This window comes from Triturus cristatus, chromosome 9, assembly GCF_964204655.1.
Source record: "Triturus cristatus chromosome 9, aTriCri1.1, whole genome shotgun sequence".
NCBI lineage: Eukaryota > Metazoa > Chordata > Amphibia > Caudata > Salamandridae > Triturus > Triturus cristatus.
The window spans coordinates 484,580,063-484,598,470 of NC_140592.1; the positions used below are offsets into that span (position 1 = coordinate 484,580,063).

At 43.4% G+C, this 18,408-nt stretch overlaps 1 protein-coding gene and 1 long non-coding RNA gene across 5 annotated transcripts in view; one reads left to right on the plus strand and one right to left on the minus strand.

Moving 5' to 3' along the window:
* DPP3 (dipeptidyl peptidase 3) overlaps nucleotides 1-18,408 on the plus strand; it is a 533,904-nt gene that overhangs the window by 119,059 nt on the left and 396,437 nt on the right. For all 4 annotated transcript variants that reach the window (XM_085625440.1, XM_085625443.1, XM_085625441.1 and 1 more), the window contains one exon: nucleotides 16,919-17,008. In XM_085625440.1, the coding sequence (XP_085481566.1) occupies nucleotides 16,919-17,008 (90 nt within the window). The remainder of the gene's footprint in view (nucleotides 1-16,918; nucleotides 17,009-18,408) is intronic.
* LOC146798177 (uncharacterized) overlaps nucleotides 1-18,408 on the minus strand; it is a 159,390-nt gene that overhangs the window by 36,408 nt on the left and 104,574 nt on the right. The gene's annotated exons all lie outside the window — the stretch shown is intronic.

An 18,408-nucleotide genomic window follows, 5' to 3' on the forward strand; every position in this document is an offset into this window, starting at 1 on the left:
TGTTTTACGTTGATTAAATTGGACTTTGGATATGTCGGTATTGAGCTATCGCACTAGGGTGATGATCACACTGCTGTTCTATCTCCATTCTTTTGGTTCCTTTTTTTCACAGGCACTCTATTATTCTGTTATCCCTGTTCATCACATAAAATGGTAGCAAGTACAAACCTTTGAAGTGTTTTCAAACACATGTATTGTTTATAATGCAACTATACTGTTTCTATATTACTCCCAGTTCACTCACTGTGATCTTCATTGTTTATTGTTCCAGCAATTGGTTATGAACATAAAACGGACGAACAGAACATGTTGTGAATTCTAAAGCCCCTGAAGAAGGGATTCATCCCGAAATGCATTGGGCATTTTTCTAACTTAATTTTCTGTCTTCTTTATTTGCGTTTGGTTTATTATTATTTAGATAACATTGGTGATGCAGCTGATACAGCACATAATGTAAATGTGTTCATGGTTCAAATTTCTGCTTGAACGTTATGTTTTTTTCCACAAATATTTGAGTTCATCATGAAAAAAATATGCTAAAGTAAATTACATAAAGACATAAGCTTGTTTATATGCCTTATTTTCATATAAGACTATTTGAAACCTTAGGGACCACAAACTTTTGCATTGAGTAGAGGGAATGGACGTTTCCTCTTCTTTTCTTTATCATAGTCTACACAGGTCTAGAGGCTGGACCGCAAGTACTCGACGGCACACACATACACATTGACCCTATTAATTACACAAACATTTTATATTTTCTCAAAGTATAGGAGTGCGGTTGGCTCCATTATTTGTGGTTTTCGATACCTTTATCTTGGCAGCCTGCGGCTCGTATTTCCTGACTGGATTATTTCCTAGATCCCAGCAATTATTTACACAGAGCGGTGAACATCACAGTGCTTCCCAGAGGCTTGTCTGATCACTCCACTCCCCAATGGCATTGGGCGTTCGGTGGGTTACCATCGCCAGGCATTTCATTGGCGCCTGTCGTGGTGGCATCTTCAGTGCCCCTACTATCACAAAGATATAGAGGGCTCCATAGACAGATATTTTATTTTGCACATAATATAGGCATTGTAAAATCCCCCCCCAAATGCTGTAGGATGCCTAGAAGCCCACGTACCGAGGGACAGACATTAGCTACTGTACAGGGGAGCGGCGGTGTAAATAACGACCTATAGTGAACCTGGAGGTTGAAATTGCAGAACCAGACTTACAGGGTTGCCAACGTGATGGCCACATGCCTGTAGGCAGCTTGACCTGGTACAGCAGCAATACCACCAGGCCCTGATGGGCGAGTCGCATTTAGCATGGCAGGCATCTCAGAGCCATATTTACCAGTTTAGGACAAGTCGAGTCAAATGCTCCATAGATTATGCCAGAGTATCCCCAGAGCACTTCCTTTTCCTCCAATTCAGGATGAGTCTGGTACGTTGTTTACAGATCCAGGAGAGAGAGCACGTAGTTTCGCTTTCCATTTCGAGGGGGTCTATGCCAAAAAGGAGGTGGAGTCTGACACCCAGATTGGGGGTTCATGTGGGCACTTCTACTCCAGACTCTCTCCACTGTGGCTACCGAGTCGCTAGATGTAAAGCTCATGGGGGAAGAACTTACCTTGGCCGACATGAATACAGGCAAAGCTCTAGGGCTGAACTGGTTCCCCTGCATATTTTTCGAAACCTATATGCCCAAGCTCCGGGATCATCTCCTGGGAGCAGTTGTATATGCCTTTGCTGCAACAGTCATGCCGCCAGATTGGCGCCTTGCGGAGATCATGGTTGTCCCCAAGCCAGGTCACCCGACGGATGACCTCACTTCGTATCACTCAATTTCACTATTAAGCCTAGAGGTTAAGATGCTAGCTAAGGAGCTAGCCAATAGACCTATCAATCTTATTCCAGACTTGGTTAATTCGTGTCAGTGCAGTTTTATCCCGTGCTGGGTGTCCCGCCACAATATCCATTGAGTGTATAATGCAATTGCAAAGGCGAGTAGGTCGAGGGAGCCAGCGATGCTCTTTCTGACCGACATAGACAAAGCATTCAATACCATGAGCTGGGTGTACTTATTTATCCTCCTCCTGTGCCTCAGTTTTGTCTCACTGTTTATTTCATATCTTTGATTGTTGTACACAGACTTGACGGCATTGGTGAGGGTGGCGGGATTCCTGTCAGACACTTTCCCTATACAATGGGGGACGAGGCAGTGCTGCTCCCTCTTACCCTCCCCCCCCCCCCCCCCCCACCCCTTCCACTGCTGTTTGGTTTCACTATAGAGCCGTTGGCAGCATGGGTGAGGATGGAAGTGCAGGTTCAGAGCGTTGAATTGCTGAGACAGACTGTCAGACAGGATTTTGTTATACGCTGTTGATTATCTATTTTTTTTCTTACAGTACCGAACATGATGGGACCCAGGCTGCTGCAAATCATGCATATAGTTGGGGAAACCCCAGTCCTATATATTAACACATCAAAATCTATGGCTTGTGCGGTGGACCATGGCCTCCACAAACTTGGTTGGGCATCGAGATTGTGGGTGGCTGCCAATGGGTTCAAATACTTGGATGTTTACCTGTCCCTGGATGCAGCGGTGTCCTGGAATTCCAATGTGGAGCCGGTAATTGCTTGCCCTAAAGGGATATTAAGATCTGGTCAGTGCTTCTGCTGTCCCTTATGGGTCGGTTTGCCAATCTTCAAAATGGTCTCCCTATCTAGATTTGTTTACCAACCACAGAATGTCCCTTATGATATTCTAAGACAGTGGGTCAGGAAACTGAATTCCATCCTTAATGCCTTCCTTTGGGATGGGAGTACCCCTTGCGTAGCTCTCAAGTGTTTGGTGTCAACCTACTGTGGGGGCATTTCAGCGGCAGATGTTAGAGTCCTATTATCTAGCAGCTCACCTCCTGAATATAAACGACTGGTGGTATAAGCAGGGTGACGCGGCCTATGCACTAGACAAAAGGGCAATGAGTATTACTTCACTGATGACTCACCTATATGGAGTGGGAAGAAATGCTAATCTTCCCCCAAGCGACGACAATTGTCCTAATTTTCTGGCAGTCAACGCTTAAACGGATGAGATGGTAGGATAGATTAATGAAACCGAAACCGTTATGGTGCCAAAACCTGCTTCCCCACAGTGCCATGCTGTTGGAATTCCAAAAGTGGTATCTCCACCTTGGGGGACGTCATGCAGGGCATGATTCTCAAATCATTCCAGACCCTCCAAATTGAATTCCAATTCCATCGAAGCCAGTGTCACAGCAGTGTCAGTTATCTCCAGCTTTGCCATGCGTTGACCCCCTACATAATTGCACTATCAGTCCTCCCTGAATTTGATCCCCTAGAGGGTAAACGCATTATGGGTGACCAAGGGGACCATAAAATCGCAAAAATCGGCCATACACTCATATAATCAACCAGATGTGTTTGCCGCCCTTTGCGTGACCTTGTAGGCTGATGTAGTAGAGTTGGAAAACAAGCTCTGGATGGAGAATCTGAGCTCCCCGCGGGGGTTGCCATTGAGGCCAGACTCCCATTGATTCAGTTCAAATACTTGCACAGGGTCTACTTTACACATCATCGGCTTTGGCACATGGGAGTGATGCCTCCCCTACCTGTCTCCGATGTGATGCATAGGAGGGCACTTTCATCCATACAGTATTTTTATTTTATTTTTTTTACATTTTTTATTGTCAACAAAGATCTGCATGTACAATTTTTCATCTGCAAAACACTTCAGTACAGTTATTTAATTACATTTAGCGATGTTCGACTTCCACAACTACTCTCTCTATTATTACATATCATCCTCCGAGTCACTGTCTTCCTCGGGGGGGGGGGGGGGGGGGGGGGGGGTTACATATATCTTCTCTATACATATTCCATTTCCCCCATATTCTACTCCATTTTTTAGGACATTTCCTATTAACAAATGTGGCCTTCTCTGCCACCATAGCAGTATCCATAATCATTACTCCATTGCACCGCAGATGGTATATTTTCGGCCCCCCACTTTTGCGCAATGTTCCTCTTGGCTATCATCATGCCTGTCGTTGCCTATTGTCGTTCGGCGTGTGTAAGGTCCGTAGGTCCCCATACATTTAAAAGACAACATTTGGGCTCCATCTGGACTTGTTTCCCTGTTACCTTTGCAAAGGTCCTCAGCACTGTCTCCCAGTACGGTCCCAGTTTCGTACAGTCCCACAATGTGTGGTAGAAGGTAACCATGTCCCCACACTGCCGTAGACAACTCGGGTCAGTGGACCTTCCCATCTTATGTAGAACTACCCTGGTATAGTAGGACCTATTTAGTATTTTGAACTGTACCAGCCGTAATTTGGTGGAGATTCCCACCTCCTTAGGCGACGCCACAGCTTCTCGCCAGTCAGGGTCATCCATTTCTCCCACTTCTAACTGCCAGGCTTCCCTGAGTTGGTCAAATGGGTCTATTCTGTCATTGATGATTTTTGTTTTATATGTTAGTGAAGTTGCTCGCTTTTATAAGTGGTCTGTGAGTAATCGGTCTTCTAGGGGGGACGACTCCGGGAGAGTCATGGCCAGATGGAGGACCGCCTCTATGGCATGTTTGATTTGCATATATCTAAACTGTTCCCTCAGGGCCACTTTGTACTGGTCTTGTAGATAAGCGTAACTGACCACCTTTCCATTATGCCAAAGATCCCCCAGCTGGGAGGTTCTGATTAGGTCCCTATTTCGAAACCCTTTGCTGTTGCCCAATGTTCCTAATCGGCCTGTGTCCCATAGGGGGTGTGCTGTGTAAATCTACCCGTCCACCCCAGGTGTCTGTTAACCGTAGGCCATATACGAACATTATGCATCGCTGGGCCCATGAGGCCATTGGTTCTACGTTTGGCGTAAAGCGCTCTATTAACCTCTCCAACCCCCAGGGTCATTCTGTCTAGATGCTATGTGGGATCTGTGTCTGGAACGTGCACCCATTGGTTAATTACTGTGAGTTGCGAGGCCCAGTAGTACGCCTTTATGTCTGGCAGGGCTATCCCGCCATCGTACCAACTCCGCGTCAATTTATGTCCAGCTATTCTGGCTGGTTTGCCGTCCTATAAGAGGGCTGTCCCTTCTGAGTTTACTGCTTTAAAGTATGTGTCGGGGACTGGGTATGGTATGGTGTGTTGTGTAGGACGTGCAGGAATCTGGGCAGTGCCATCATCTTAAAGAGGGCCGCTCTGCCCAGCAATGTAAGCAGTAGTGCCCTCCAATGTTTGGTGTCCTGTTTCAGTCTTTGCAAGTTGAGGGTAAAAAAGGAATCTTGGTCTGGGGTAATATGAATGCCCAAGTACTTAAAACTGTTCATGAATATCTGGACTTTACAGTCTCTCTGCAACCGTGTGGGGGCTCCATGCAGGACGTATAGTACCAATTTATCCCAGTTAATGGCATATCCGGATACCGAACCAAACACAGCACAAATATTAAGAATTGCGTGTAGAGATCGTGTAGGCGATATATAGTAATACATCATCGGCATAGAGGGATATACGGTCCTCCCATTCCTCCCTCCACTTTAGTCCTCGTATCATAGGGTCCCACCTTATCCAGGTCGCCAATGGCTCTAGGACCAATGCAAACAGATGGGGTGATAGTGGACAGTCCTGTCTCGACCCTCTACCCAGAGTGATTTCCTTTGATATATGACCATTCACTACTACATGCGCTATTCATCCATACAGTATTGACTTATCCAGCATTAGAGAAAGTTTGGTATTAGGTGACGACATGTCTGGGTGAAGTCCCGTTTGTCCTGGCAGATACCGTGAAATCCAAGGTTGGCCCTTCACCTTATGGAAGATGTGAGTGGGAATAGATATAACATGTCATTACTCAGCTTGGGATGCTCGTCAAATGTGATCTTGCCAGAGAATGGAAGGTGGTGGCCCCTCGGTCGTTGACGGTATCGGGAAAGGACCACTGCATGGGGATGGTGATAGTATATAGGGCAAGGGGCTGCCCCCAAAATATGGAAGAGATGGGCAGAATACAGTGTAATAGAGCTAGAACTGGCCCATCAGATATGTTAATTAATGGATGAAGAAATTAGGGTATTTCAGGGAGGAATATAGATCACACGGGGGTGAGCGGACTAATTTATTTCGTGCTGCATCTGAAGTTTTTTTTTTTTTCTTTATGTAGCCATAGATGTGGGAGTGGTGGCTGGAGTGGGTTGGGCAGGACAGACTTATTTTCTTTATACTGTATATTAATTTGTACTATCCTTTTAATATGGTGGCCGTGTTGGAATTCTCAAATGCAGACTAATAAAATGTGTTTAGAAAACCAACTAAAAAACAAAGAACTCCACATAGAAAGTATATGACAGCTGAATGGCTATATCTAGCAATAAAGCCTAAAGAAAGAAGATTCAGATCCAGAGATCTACAGTCCAATAAACAGTTGCTAATACACATTTGAAAGTGAACCAGAAGTAGTTAGAACCACCTTGAAAATGTTGATAAACAGTAAAGACCGAAGTAAAGTGAGAGTTCTTGATTATAGCTAAAGAAAATTAATCTTTTGAGAGCATAAACTGTATTGACATTTTGGGGAAAAAATGATTTAAAAAAAAATATATATATTTTTATTATTTTTAAGAAATCATAAGAAAAAACCTTTTTTGTTTTAAAGAACATTTTTGTTAACTTTTTCATTTGGAAATATGTGATAAATGTTGTTTTAGCCTCACTAGAAATGGAATACAGCTGATGCTGTAAAATTCCTAGGTTAATAGTCCTATTAATGATATTAATAATCTTAGTTCACCTGCTATTACTGGTGGGATACGTCTCCATAAGGATTGAATCAACTACAGTATATGACTAAGTGAAACATAACACTCTGACACATAGAGAAATTTTAGCTAGTTGATTTCAAGATAACATTTATGCTCAAATGTGGAAGGACCATGCAGATGAATGTTAAAAATAGCTTTGTCTACACCTGTCCTGCCTCTTCTACAGATGAAGGCTCATTCCATATGCAAGTAAAGTTTTTCATGCCCTGTGTTTGTTCGTATATTTAACAAAACTGATTTTTTGTCTCATGTTTTTAATTTCATCGTCTCGTTGAAGGATCTATCAAGCTCTGAAAATAAAGGCATGATCAAGTGTTTTTACCATGGTAAATTTCTTAAAGCAATTGCCAAATTGAGCATAGAACTAAATCTACAAATTGGGCTTATGTGTGTGGTTTAAGTAAAGCAGAGCATGAATTTGTTAAAGAATATAATGAGAAGAGTAGAAGTTGTGAGATTGTAAGGGATGAGAAAAAGATAAGAATTGAAATTGTTAAGTTTACATCCTAGGTTAAGAATGTAACTTGATAGAAAGGGTGAGATGTGTATGGTGCATCGTGAACCTTTGAAAGATGAGGAGGTTGAATATGTGGGAGAAAATGAGTGTGAGAGAAGTTATGCTATAAATGGTGGTTTTTAGGTCTCACCTGAGCTAGCGCATGCGCTGCTCGGAGACATTTAGTAGGGGCTTTAAAAAGTGCTACCACAAGCTGCTTTGGCTGGCCTAGCGCTTGCGTGCGCACGTGCAACTGCCAGCTTTGTCTGTCCTTCCTCTCACTAGATTGCTTCCTCAACGCTCCTCCGCCCTCCCTTCCCCCACCGCATCGCGCTGCTTTCACTATGTGGCCAATTTTTTTTTTTTTTTTTTTTTTTTTTTACTTAGAGCGCGAGGCGCGCGTGCGGCCAATGCTTGTCTTCACTTCACCTTTTCTGGTGCTATCACGCAATCTGTTGTGCTGACTTCAAGCTGCCTTTGTTGTACAATTTTAATTGTATGTCCCGGTGTTTCTGTGCACAGCGTCTGCTAATTTCATAATGTGTTTTGCTGTCTGCAAGCTTCCTGTATCTGCTGGTGTTATCATCGGTTCTGGTGTCTTGTCTCTGCTGTTTTTATCATCATTGTTAGATTTCATAATCAGTTATGGTGTCCTCTGGCTCCCTTTCTTGGTAAATGTCAGCACTCGTTCTGTGCGTCTAGTGACAGCATTCCCCCCTGAAGACTTAATTCCCCCTCTTTCTTCTGGTTTCATTTGTGCTCCTGTTCTAGGGCTCACCGGCTTATTGGATTTTATAATCTTTCAGCTGAATGTTACCTCTAGCTGCTTATTCTAGCTTCACTTACTAGGATATTTTTAAGTTCCCTTTATTAACCGATTGATTCTTTATTCTGCTGTCATCTGACTTCTAGTATTTGCTTGCTTTTCATTCTCTTTTCTGTCTCCCAAGCTCATAGTAAGAATTGTTGCTGCTGCTTTGTCCCAGTTTCACAATTTTGCTTCCATTACACTTTTCTTGGCCTGATTGCTTCCTGACACACCTATACAAAAAGTGTAAGCATAGCCAATAGTTCTCGCCTTTGGGACCTTTATAAGTGTATATTGTGCTGCATATCTAAATACTTATAAGGTCCCAAAAGCTATACATATGCCAATGCTTGTTCTGATTAGCGACGAGCCAATTCTGAGATTAATTTATTATGTTTGTGGTGAGACTGCTTATTGTAATTTGCTGCAAAACTGAGTTGGATCTTATGTATCTTGGTTTGGTGATTCCTAGATTCATATGAGTGAAATGGATGATGCAGTTGGTTTAAAGAGTGAAATGTAGATTTGGACAAATAGTATTAGATATATTAGGTGCTATTATTCTCCCATAGATTTAGCTGTGAACAATGTCAAAAAGTAGACGCTTGTCTACTCTGGTGGAGAACCTGTCTTCTACTTCAGATGGTGCTTTAACCCAGATTAATTCTGAACTTATTTCTATATGTGATATGGTGATTCAAAACCATTTAACGCTAGGCATTCTTGGGAAGGAAGGCCGTGTTTGCAAGATACTAAAGGTTGTAAGATGCTGCACCTTCATACCTGATAACAGGGATATTAATGTCTATAGAAATCATGTTAGTAATGTCTCTTGTAAACTTCAAGCCTTAGAGCATGGTGTGTGGGAGATTGTAGGTTTCTGAATTAGAGAGACATTGAAGGATTTTTAGCTAGCCTGGTGAATGGACTGATAATTAGGGAGGGGGACCTTTTAAGGCTAATTTTAACTCCTAACCACAAACAAGAGGGAATGAAGAGGTACGGTAAGCTGTGGACTCGGCCTCCTCTATAAATTGCGAAAAAACAAAAAGTCCACCCTTCATTCATAGAAAATGCTGTCCTTCCAAAAATTGTTCTGAAGTGGGTGTTAGAAAACATTAGGTTTTCCTAAGGATATATAGGAAGACAATATGTTTTATCAAAATAACCCCGCCCACCAAAAGGTCCCTTTGTGGCATGCTTCGGGCGTGCTGCGACCGACAGACGTGGGAACACTTGTTAGTGAGTTGCTTCTATGTGTTGGTGTGAGAGTGGAAGTGTCCGACGCAGTGAAGTGATTTAAAAAAATACTTGGCTGTGTGCAAACTACATTTTAATACTCCCTGTAGCTGGTATTGGTGAAAAGGGGAGAGGAGGAATGTATGCTGTAATGGTCTGTTTCCTCCTTTGTCCACATGTTTCCCAAGGCTTTTCTTCAGGACCAAAGTGGTGGATCCCTAATACCACTCTACAAATAACGTATGTGGTCTGCCTGATCAATGTCAAGGTCTAATGTGCATATAATAAACATGCATTCATACAATACCTAATCGGTATGTTCCTGAAAAACAATTTTTTTGGTGCTTAACTAAGGAGGCCCCATGAGCTTAAACACGGGAGGGGAGGAGTGCTTGTAGTCAAACAATCGTCAAAGCTGCTCTCTCTCCCAAACAATGCCTACCCGTGGCTCCGATATTTTTTAACACACTTTATTGCTTCTCACCCTTCCACTCTCACACCAACACATAGAATCACCTCACTAACAAGTGTTCCCACTTCGCCGTTGGTCTTAGCACGCCCCGTCCCACAGCGGGGTGGGAAAAATCTGATGATGAAGCATGCCACTAAGGGACCTTTTGGTGGGTGAGGGTTATTTTAATAAAACATATTATTTTCCCACACAATTACTGGAAGGACAGCATTTTCTATAATTTTAACTCCTGTAATTATTCTAATGATTTGTGCAATTGTTCCGTTTCAAAATTTTCTGTGCATCTAATTAAAAATTGTGAGTTTAAAGACGAGAGAGCTAAAAAAGAAAGACGTTTGAGACGGAGAATGTCAAAGAACGTGTTTACAACCAATTGAAGATGGTGGGGGAGAATACGAGAAAGAAGCAAAAAGTGATGCAGCCTGCACAATGATTTCCTGATCAATAAGTTCTTCATTAATTGTTTTCAGTGATTGTAGAATAATCAGGGGGGTATTTGTAACATAAGTTTCTGGATTCATAATTTTTGTGTATTAACAATGTAAATCATTGACAGTATGCAAATATACCCTATATTCTACACATACAGACTGATTTAATACGATTTCCTTTTCTATGAAGAGTGAAGCGTGTTCTCCTAATGGATGTTAACTAGGCTACATTTCTGTGTAAAACACAATTTTAACTAAGATGGAAGTCAACTCTTATTACAGATAAGCCAAGAGATAAATCTTTAGAAGACATACCGACACCTATTGAACTTATAATGGGCGAAGACGCATGGGGATAGGTTTGGAGATTCTTGAACGATTGTCACTACAAGAAGGTACACTTTATAATGCTGGCCGGTGGATATAGAATTATGAAATCGGTTCGCAAACTGTTGGGATTAGTCCGTCTGAATTATTACACACCGATCTGTAATAATCTGAATCTGCCAGAAATTTTTAAAGACACTATAGTTAGAAAGTGGCAGGAAAATGGCTTATCCAAACTTGGTGATTTTTACTCTTCAAAGGATATAGTTTATTTTGAAAATCTCAAGGAGAGTAACAAATTAGATTGGAGAGATGTTATGAGGACCTGAACGGGGCGAACCGGATGTGGGCAGAGAAGAATGTGCCAAATTCATCCCCACCGGAAACGGACAGCAGTCTAATGGCGGAGCGAGACAAGGAGGAGTGGCCATTGACGTATGCGGAATTGAGACGCCCAAATAGAACGCCAGAGGAGAAGGCTGCGTGTGGCGGCATCGGAGAAGGAGAACAGGACGCGATTACCGAGCGGAGCGAGACGGAAAGCAACATCGGAGGAGCGGAGCAGACAGCGATTCCAGAGCGGAGCGAGGAGAGGGAAGGCGGAGGAGCGAAGGAACCAGCAAGCCAGGAGACAGGAAGAGTGTTCTGTACCACGAGCATACCCGGCGGGTTAGAGAAGGTAGAAGACGCCCCGGGTCCCGACGCCACGGCCCTGGAGAGTGATCGTGGTCTCAGGGGAGTAACCCTCGGGGGATCGTTCTGGTGGGGGTGGTGGGGAGATTTGGAGAGGTAGGGCACAGGGGTGTGTTGAGTTAAGTATTCAGACACCCACCCTACCCGTATTACACATTTCCTTTGACGGTAGCTCAAAACGCTAGACAAAACAAGGTCCGGAATTGACCCCACCATATTTGTTTTTTTCCTTCCATGCCCACCGGTTACAAGAGCCAAAGAAAGAGGAGAGACAAGACTCCGAAGACCCTACGCCCCAGACCTGGAGGAGAAGACTTTTTTGTTGTTGTTGTGGCTAACCCCTGAATGAACCTTTTGTAGTTTCTTATGAGATTCCTGGACCGCATCTTCCTTAAAAATATGGTAATAAAGACCAAGTACTTCACTTTATTACGTTTGTGCAATCCTTCATATCCCTGCGACCGCCCACACTGCCACAAGAGATTTCTATAAATCTCTCCAAATACGTGATTTTTTTAATTAAAAAAGGTGGTGGCCCAATTGGTTTTGTTAATAGCCATATTACAGATAATCTGAGAGAGTAAACCATTACCTATTGGAGTTGTTTATAATTCTTTTAATTCATTTACAAGAAAGTGGCAAAGAGGGCAGGTTGACGATGGAGTTTTTACAAATCAAAGAGGTATACAAAAAAAGAATCCTTTTTGGATGTAATCTACCCTCCTCTGGCTAGGAAACGGTATTTACAGTTTAGATCTGGGAATTTACCATTGGCTGTGCACTCCAGCCTATGGGCCCTTGAGACTTCGAGTCTGTGTGTCCTGTATGTAAATCAACGGCCGAGACTGCAACCCATGTTCTGTTTTTCTGCCCTGCATATGTTTTGCCCCGTAAATGCTGGATTATCCAAATATGCAAAAACCTTGGGTTTGTTCGTTGTCAAGAGACCCACAGAGTGCTGAAATATGATACTGATCCTCCAATTGTATTTGCCGTGTCGCATTTTTTAAATGCCATGTGGCACATAAGGAGAGGGTTTCTAAAGTAATTACAGGGGAGGAGCACATGACCAAAATCACTGTAAGTAACTCTGTGTGTTTTTAAATTAAGTTTTAACAACTTTTCTAAAACTTTGCATATATGTTTTAAAGTTTGCTTTTATAAATTTTAAATTCTTGTGTAGATGTCAGCTCCTATATGAATGTAAGGGTTGCAAATATTGATCAGTCTGTGTAAATACTTGTGGTCTTTTATGTTATGTACTTTTATGGCTCGAGCGACCGAAATAAAGTGCTTTTTTTTTTTTTTTTTTTTTTTTGTAAAAACCTTTATTGACATTTCAACAAAAGACAAGTATGGGCCTACAACCCCCGGGGCCGGCCGCTAAGCAATCAGAGTAACAGAAGCAAAGTTTAATCACAGGCAGCACCTCGGGGAGCAGATTCTCCATGCTAGCATACTCTTGGCCCCGGAACAGCCCAAATAGGGACCAGGATACAAAAGGTTTTCATTTTATAATAAGGGATAGAAGGATCAGGTGCCAAACAATTTCCCAGCAGCAAAAAATGGCAGGCCGAATAGTAAACGCCAACAATAAGCAGCAATCTATCCAGGCAATGGCGCTAAAACAGGAGGTTCAGGATGTGGAGGAATATCACGGCCATTTGCGCCTGCAGTCCCCTGCCCTAAGACCCAGAAATCACCACGGAAATTGAGGCACACATAAAAAAGCAGTGATTGGCAGCAAAGGAGACCTACCGTGCTGACCCCAGAAAAGAAGACAAAGAAGAATAAGAGAAGAAAAAGGAGGCCATAGAAACAAAGAAAAAAACTAAAGAATCCCCTCCCCCAACCCCCCACCCTGCACCTCTGCAGATGAGTACGGCCCCCCCCCCCCCCCAGCAGTGTGCCTGTCGCCCCGGAACCAGACCCGAAATATAGAAGAAACAGAGAAAATGGAGTAAGAAAGGAAACCCCACCAGACGGGGGAGTAAAGAGAGTATTAATAAACTAGAGGAGGGCCTTAAAAACATGCCCCCGGCTTCTCCCTCCCGCACAATATGTTCCTCCCCAAAGCAAACAGGAAACAAACACAAAATCGACCATGTCAAAGAAAAAATGGGGAGCATTATGTACCTATTACACTATTAGTTATGTCGTGAGAGCACGCAACCCCTGTGCCCGCCCGCCTATTAGATGACAACCTCTGAAGGATCAGCCTTATCCTTGGCCACTCTTTGCGAATCCACCCATGCATACCCATCGACCCAGTGCCATGTCCAATGTTACAAGGAAGAGGAGCGTCCAAAAAAGACCAGGAAGCGACACACACATGTAGGGTGGACGTCTCTGAACACCAACACAGTCAACATTATGGAGGACCATCTTTCCCAGTACTGCCCCAGGATCTGTACTGCACACAAGGTCCAGGAAGGCGGAATCAGCCAGAGCAGGCGACTGTTGCTGGAATATTGCCTGGGTCGCCGGAGGTTGCGTGTGGGACAAATCCACCACCCCCCGCTCAAATCCAAAACCTCCGGAACAGACCGGACCCACAGCCAGCCGATCACACGTTGGCACATTGTCCGAAGTTTCCAGCTTTCCCCTTTTCACAGGGGCGGCCACGACACTGTCCTCCTGTGTGAAGTGTGACAAGTCCCTGTGTGCCTGGGGACAGGCAGATCGCAACTGTTCCGACGCTGAAGCAACACTATCAAGCTTCCTCCCCAATACCGAGGCGCCGTGAACCAGGGTGGAATGAAGGGCACCGAGAGCTTCGAGAAGGTCACCGTACCCCAGCCCAGCTCCCGGCGCCCGCTCCGCTACGCTCCTCTTAGGCACACACTCCCAATCTTGCTGAGACCCAGTGTACAGGATGATAGGCTCCATCCTAGCAAGATGGCCGCCGGGTAGGTTCATCCCAGATTGGGACCGGGACTCAGGCACAGGCGCATCAAGTTCCATGTCACTGGAAACAGGGTTCCGGGGGCAGACAAAAATATATATCCAGTGTGTGGCCACAGGTAACAGTCATCCCCACCACGGACCAGCGCCCGCGAAAATCCGGGAGCAGCCCGCGGAAATCGGGACGCGTTACGGGCAGCGTCCGGGCAGCTCACCGGCGAAGGCTCAGGCAATTACCGGAGAATCTTGGAATTGCCACCCCGGGCATGCACTCGTTCCGCTACGCTCAGTGGTAGGAATGACCACAGCGAAATTCAGGCCAATATTCGCACCGCTCCGGTACTCCGACTCCACCCAGTCACCAATGGCCGCTGTTGTTGAACTGCCGCCCGGCCATGTTGTCCACCCGAGGTCCCGGTTCCAGGGTTGCACAGGCCGCAAACTTCAAATGGACATTTCTCCGGCGGTACCGCCGCCAGAAACTTCAGAATCACACGATCGGTTGCCGCTCTCAGCCACCAACACGGGCATATAGCGCAGGCTAAGGATCTCATGCAGGATATCTGTGCGGGATGTGGAGGTTCACAGAGCCGGGAGCCTACGCTGCCGTCCCGATCGCCATCTTGGCTCCTCCCCCAATAAAGTTCTTTTGATTGATAATTAATTTATGCCGGATGATATGGAAGCACAGATGATAAAGTGGAAGGAAGAAATAGGAAATTCGGAAGACTTCGTTTTCTATTCAACGGAGTTAGTGCAAAGTCTGCTAATTCCGGCCTGCTCCAGGCCCAGTACTCCAAATCCTGCTTCTCACTCTATTATACTCCAAATAAGATTGCAAAGTGTTGGACAGGGAGAGGGACTCTATGCCCCAGATGCTCACTATACCAGGCGGATCTAAATCATATGTTTGCTTCCTGCAATGCTCTAAATAATTTAAAACAAGAGATTTCAACCTTTTTTAAAGAGGTGCTTGGAAGTGATCTCTCTCTCTCCCTCTCCATCCTTGATTGGAATGGGGGTGGACCCGGAACTACAAGGGAAGCAGGGAGCAAATTGTTTTTTATAGGCATGGTGGTATTGCGATTATGTCTGGCTTCTGCTTGGCTAGATCCAACTCCCCCAGGTTTTCACCAATGGCTCTCTCGTCTGGTGGCCAACTATAATTTTGAAAAAGCGATTTACGAAAAAAGAGTGGTACGGGCCCAATCAAAAGGTTTAAAAATTTGGGAACCATTGACTAGATGGCTCTCAAGATAGAGGACTCAGACTCTGGGGAGACTCTACCATCAATTTTACCTTTTTCTTTATTTAGTTTATCTTCAAGCCAAAGATAAGGGACTGTGTACAACTCCTGGCGGGAGGGAGGGGTGGGTAGTGGGTGGGGATAAATAAAAAAAAAAAAAAAAAATTGATCTTAACTTTTCTTTTTTCTTTCTCCTTTCTGATAACTGGGATATCAAGCTAAGAAATAGATGTTTTGATGTATGCTTTCTTATGTGTAAAGTGCCGAATTGCTATTGAAACATGAATTATTTTGATAGATGTAATTTTGGTATCTTGCCCTAATAAAAAGATATTAAAAAAACAAATAAGATGGGAGTCATCTCTGTCACCCCGCTGTGCTCCCCCCCCCCCCCCCCCGCTCCCCCTGCTGCACATATCCTCTCCTGACAAACTCCACAGAACAGTCAATCAAGTCCAAATAGTTTATTTTTGTTGTTATTGTTCTGTTCAGGGTGAACCTTCCATGTGTTTGAAGTAATTTGTAACGTGTAACATCTTCCTTTTCTGGGCCTGGAATCTATTCATTCATAAAAGTCTGATTGTCAAATGTTTCTTGTTGATTTTTTTTTTTTTTTTTTTTTTTTAACGTCTCCTTATGTTATCACCATAGTGGTGCTGAATTAAGTATTCAAGTAGATGGGACAGTGCTAAGGTCTTATAGTAATTACTTTTAGTTCTTTATGGGTGCTGATGTGCTGAAGAAATGATACATTTGCTCATACCACAGTGATTCTGCCAATGTTCTCATTTTCTGTGGAAGAATTGTGTATAAAAAAAACCTTGGTTTTGGGTGAGCCAGAAGATTTACTGGAGACTTGGATGCTGCAAGGGATTATTTCAATTTTTCTATTCATTTTGCTGCCCATTTGGACTTGGAATATTTTCAGAGTCTTGCATACTATGCATAACTCTGCATCTGAAAGCTTGATGGTATCCATTCTGTTCCTCCAATTTTCTGACTTTGCACTAAATCCTTAAACTTTTAATTGATCCAGAAATCAGTTATTGATTGGTCCCACTTAATTGTTAAACCATCTAAATTATTAATGTACCTTAGTTTAATTGATGTTGGTATTTTGTGAGGTACCTTAATGCAGGGACACATTGCCTTAGGAGATTGAGGTTAACACAGTCTCTAGTCCAGAAGATTGTGGTAAGTCTGGTTGAGTTGAATTTTAGGGTGTCTCAATTGTGTGATACCCTCGATTTGCACTTGCAAAGCTGACACTTTTCAGAGAGCGAGGATTAAAATTTGTGAAAAGAAGTGGCCCTGTTCCTGCACTCTAGTAGTCAGAGTTAGCAGATAATAGAGGCGCTACATGTGTCAGTTTGGTGTCTTGTGGTTGCCTGTGTAAAATGCTCACTCATTTGTCCGTGCAGGAGCTAGAAAGGCACTTTAAAATTCTTTCATTTTCTTTTCACATCAGGCACTTTTGGTGTATACAGCTGGTGTCTTTGCAAACATGGGCAACTACAAATCTTTTGGGGATACCAAGTTCATTCCTAACCTTCCTAAGGTAAGAGATCTGTTATCCCCCTTGCATGATATCATTTGTTCCCACTGGAATGAGTGGAGTAGCTGCAAACGAATAGGAAATACCAAATGAAATGAAGCTTAGACTGAAGACTAATGTATGTATTGGTGATGGCATGAGGAAGAAGATGTATCTAATGTTTCAAATGCTTAGCAATACAGTGTTGTGGTCAACTGCAATAGCTACCTTGAGATCAATAAAGAAATCCGTTTGTTACCAATAAAGCAGTCAAAGCACAGTTCTAATGTAATCTTCGTATTTATGAAGTATGTACCTGACTACATCTGGTCACATCACAGCTTCAACTCCTCCGAGCCCCTGTTCATAACTACATTCCAGTTCCCCCAGCAACAATCTAACATGCAGGACAGATTTGTATATTTCATTGGTAGAATGTAACACATCTCCCTCCCATAATAACAAACGCAATAAAATGTATTGAATGCAAATATGTAATTTGGTTTTGATCTATTGCTTTAATTAAAAGCTATTGTACACAGTAATCACAACCTTACAGGTGGACCCACTGGCCTCGCGGATGGCCTCACACTATTAGCTTATGAGTTTGTTGAATTTTTAAACTTTATATCACGAGCCTCTGTTAATAACATAACATTCCAATTCCATCAGCAGCAAGTGAACATGCAGATTCCTGTATTCCATTAGTATAACATAACAATCGAGATGTCTGATAGCAGTGTTGTCTGCCTTCTACCTTTCCATGCGAGATCTGTGCATTATATTGTCTGTGGACCTAATTCAGGGAGGGTGCACGTTTAGTCACACTTCAAAACCTTTATAAACTCATGAGTGAGTTGGACGCCAAGTAGACGTGGTATCTTTGACCTACCTCATTTGTTTTCCCTGTTGACATAGGACCTCTTCGCCATGAAGTAGCGTGAGTGATTTGTTACTCTAGGATTGCCACAAAAAAAAGTGATGTTGTCCCTTGGGCAGAACAATGATGAGGTCACATGGAAAAAGTCTGTGTAGAGTTGTTCCAGTTCCCTCATTTGAGTGTCTGAGTAGTTTCACCTGTCCAGAAGCACTTTCATGGTGTCGGTTTTGTATTGGCATTTACATAGTGCTTTCCATACCCTTTGCAAAGTCTAAATCATTTTCTGATTGCTCCAGTTGTACATAGTATGAAGCACTATAAACAATACATCCGGTTCCCTTCAGGGTGCATAATTGAAAGAGCATTCTTTGTAGGTGTCTTATAGGTACATGTTGGTTGAGGTATGGAGGATGTACTGCAAGCACAGTGCACCTAATATTGCCGTGCTTCGGATGTAGCAGAAAGTGTGGAAATAGACACCATGTAGCCTGGTACTTAAGAGATGTGCCCCTCGTGGATTCTACCACTTCTTATGCTGCATACT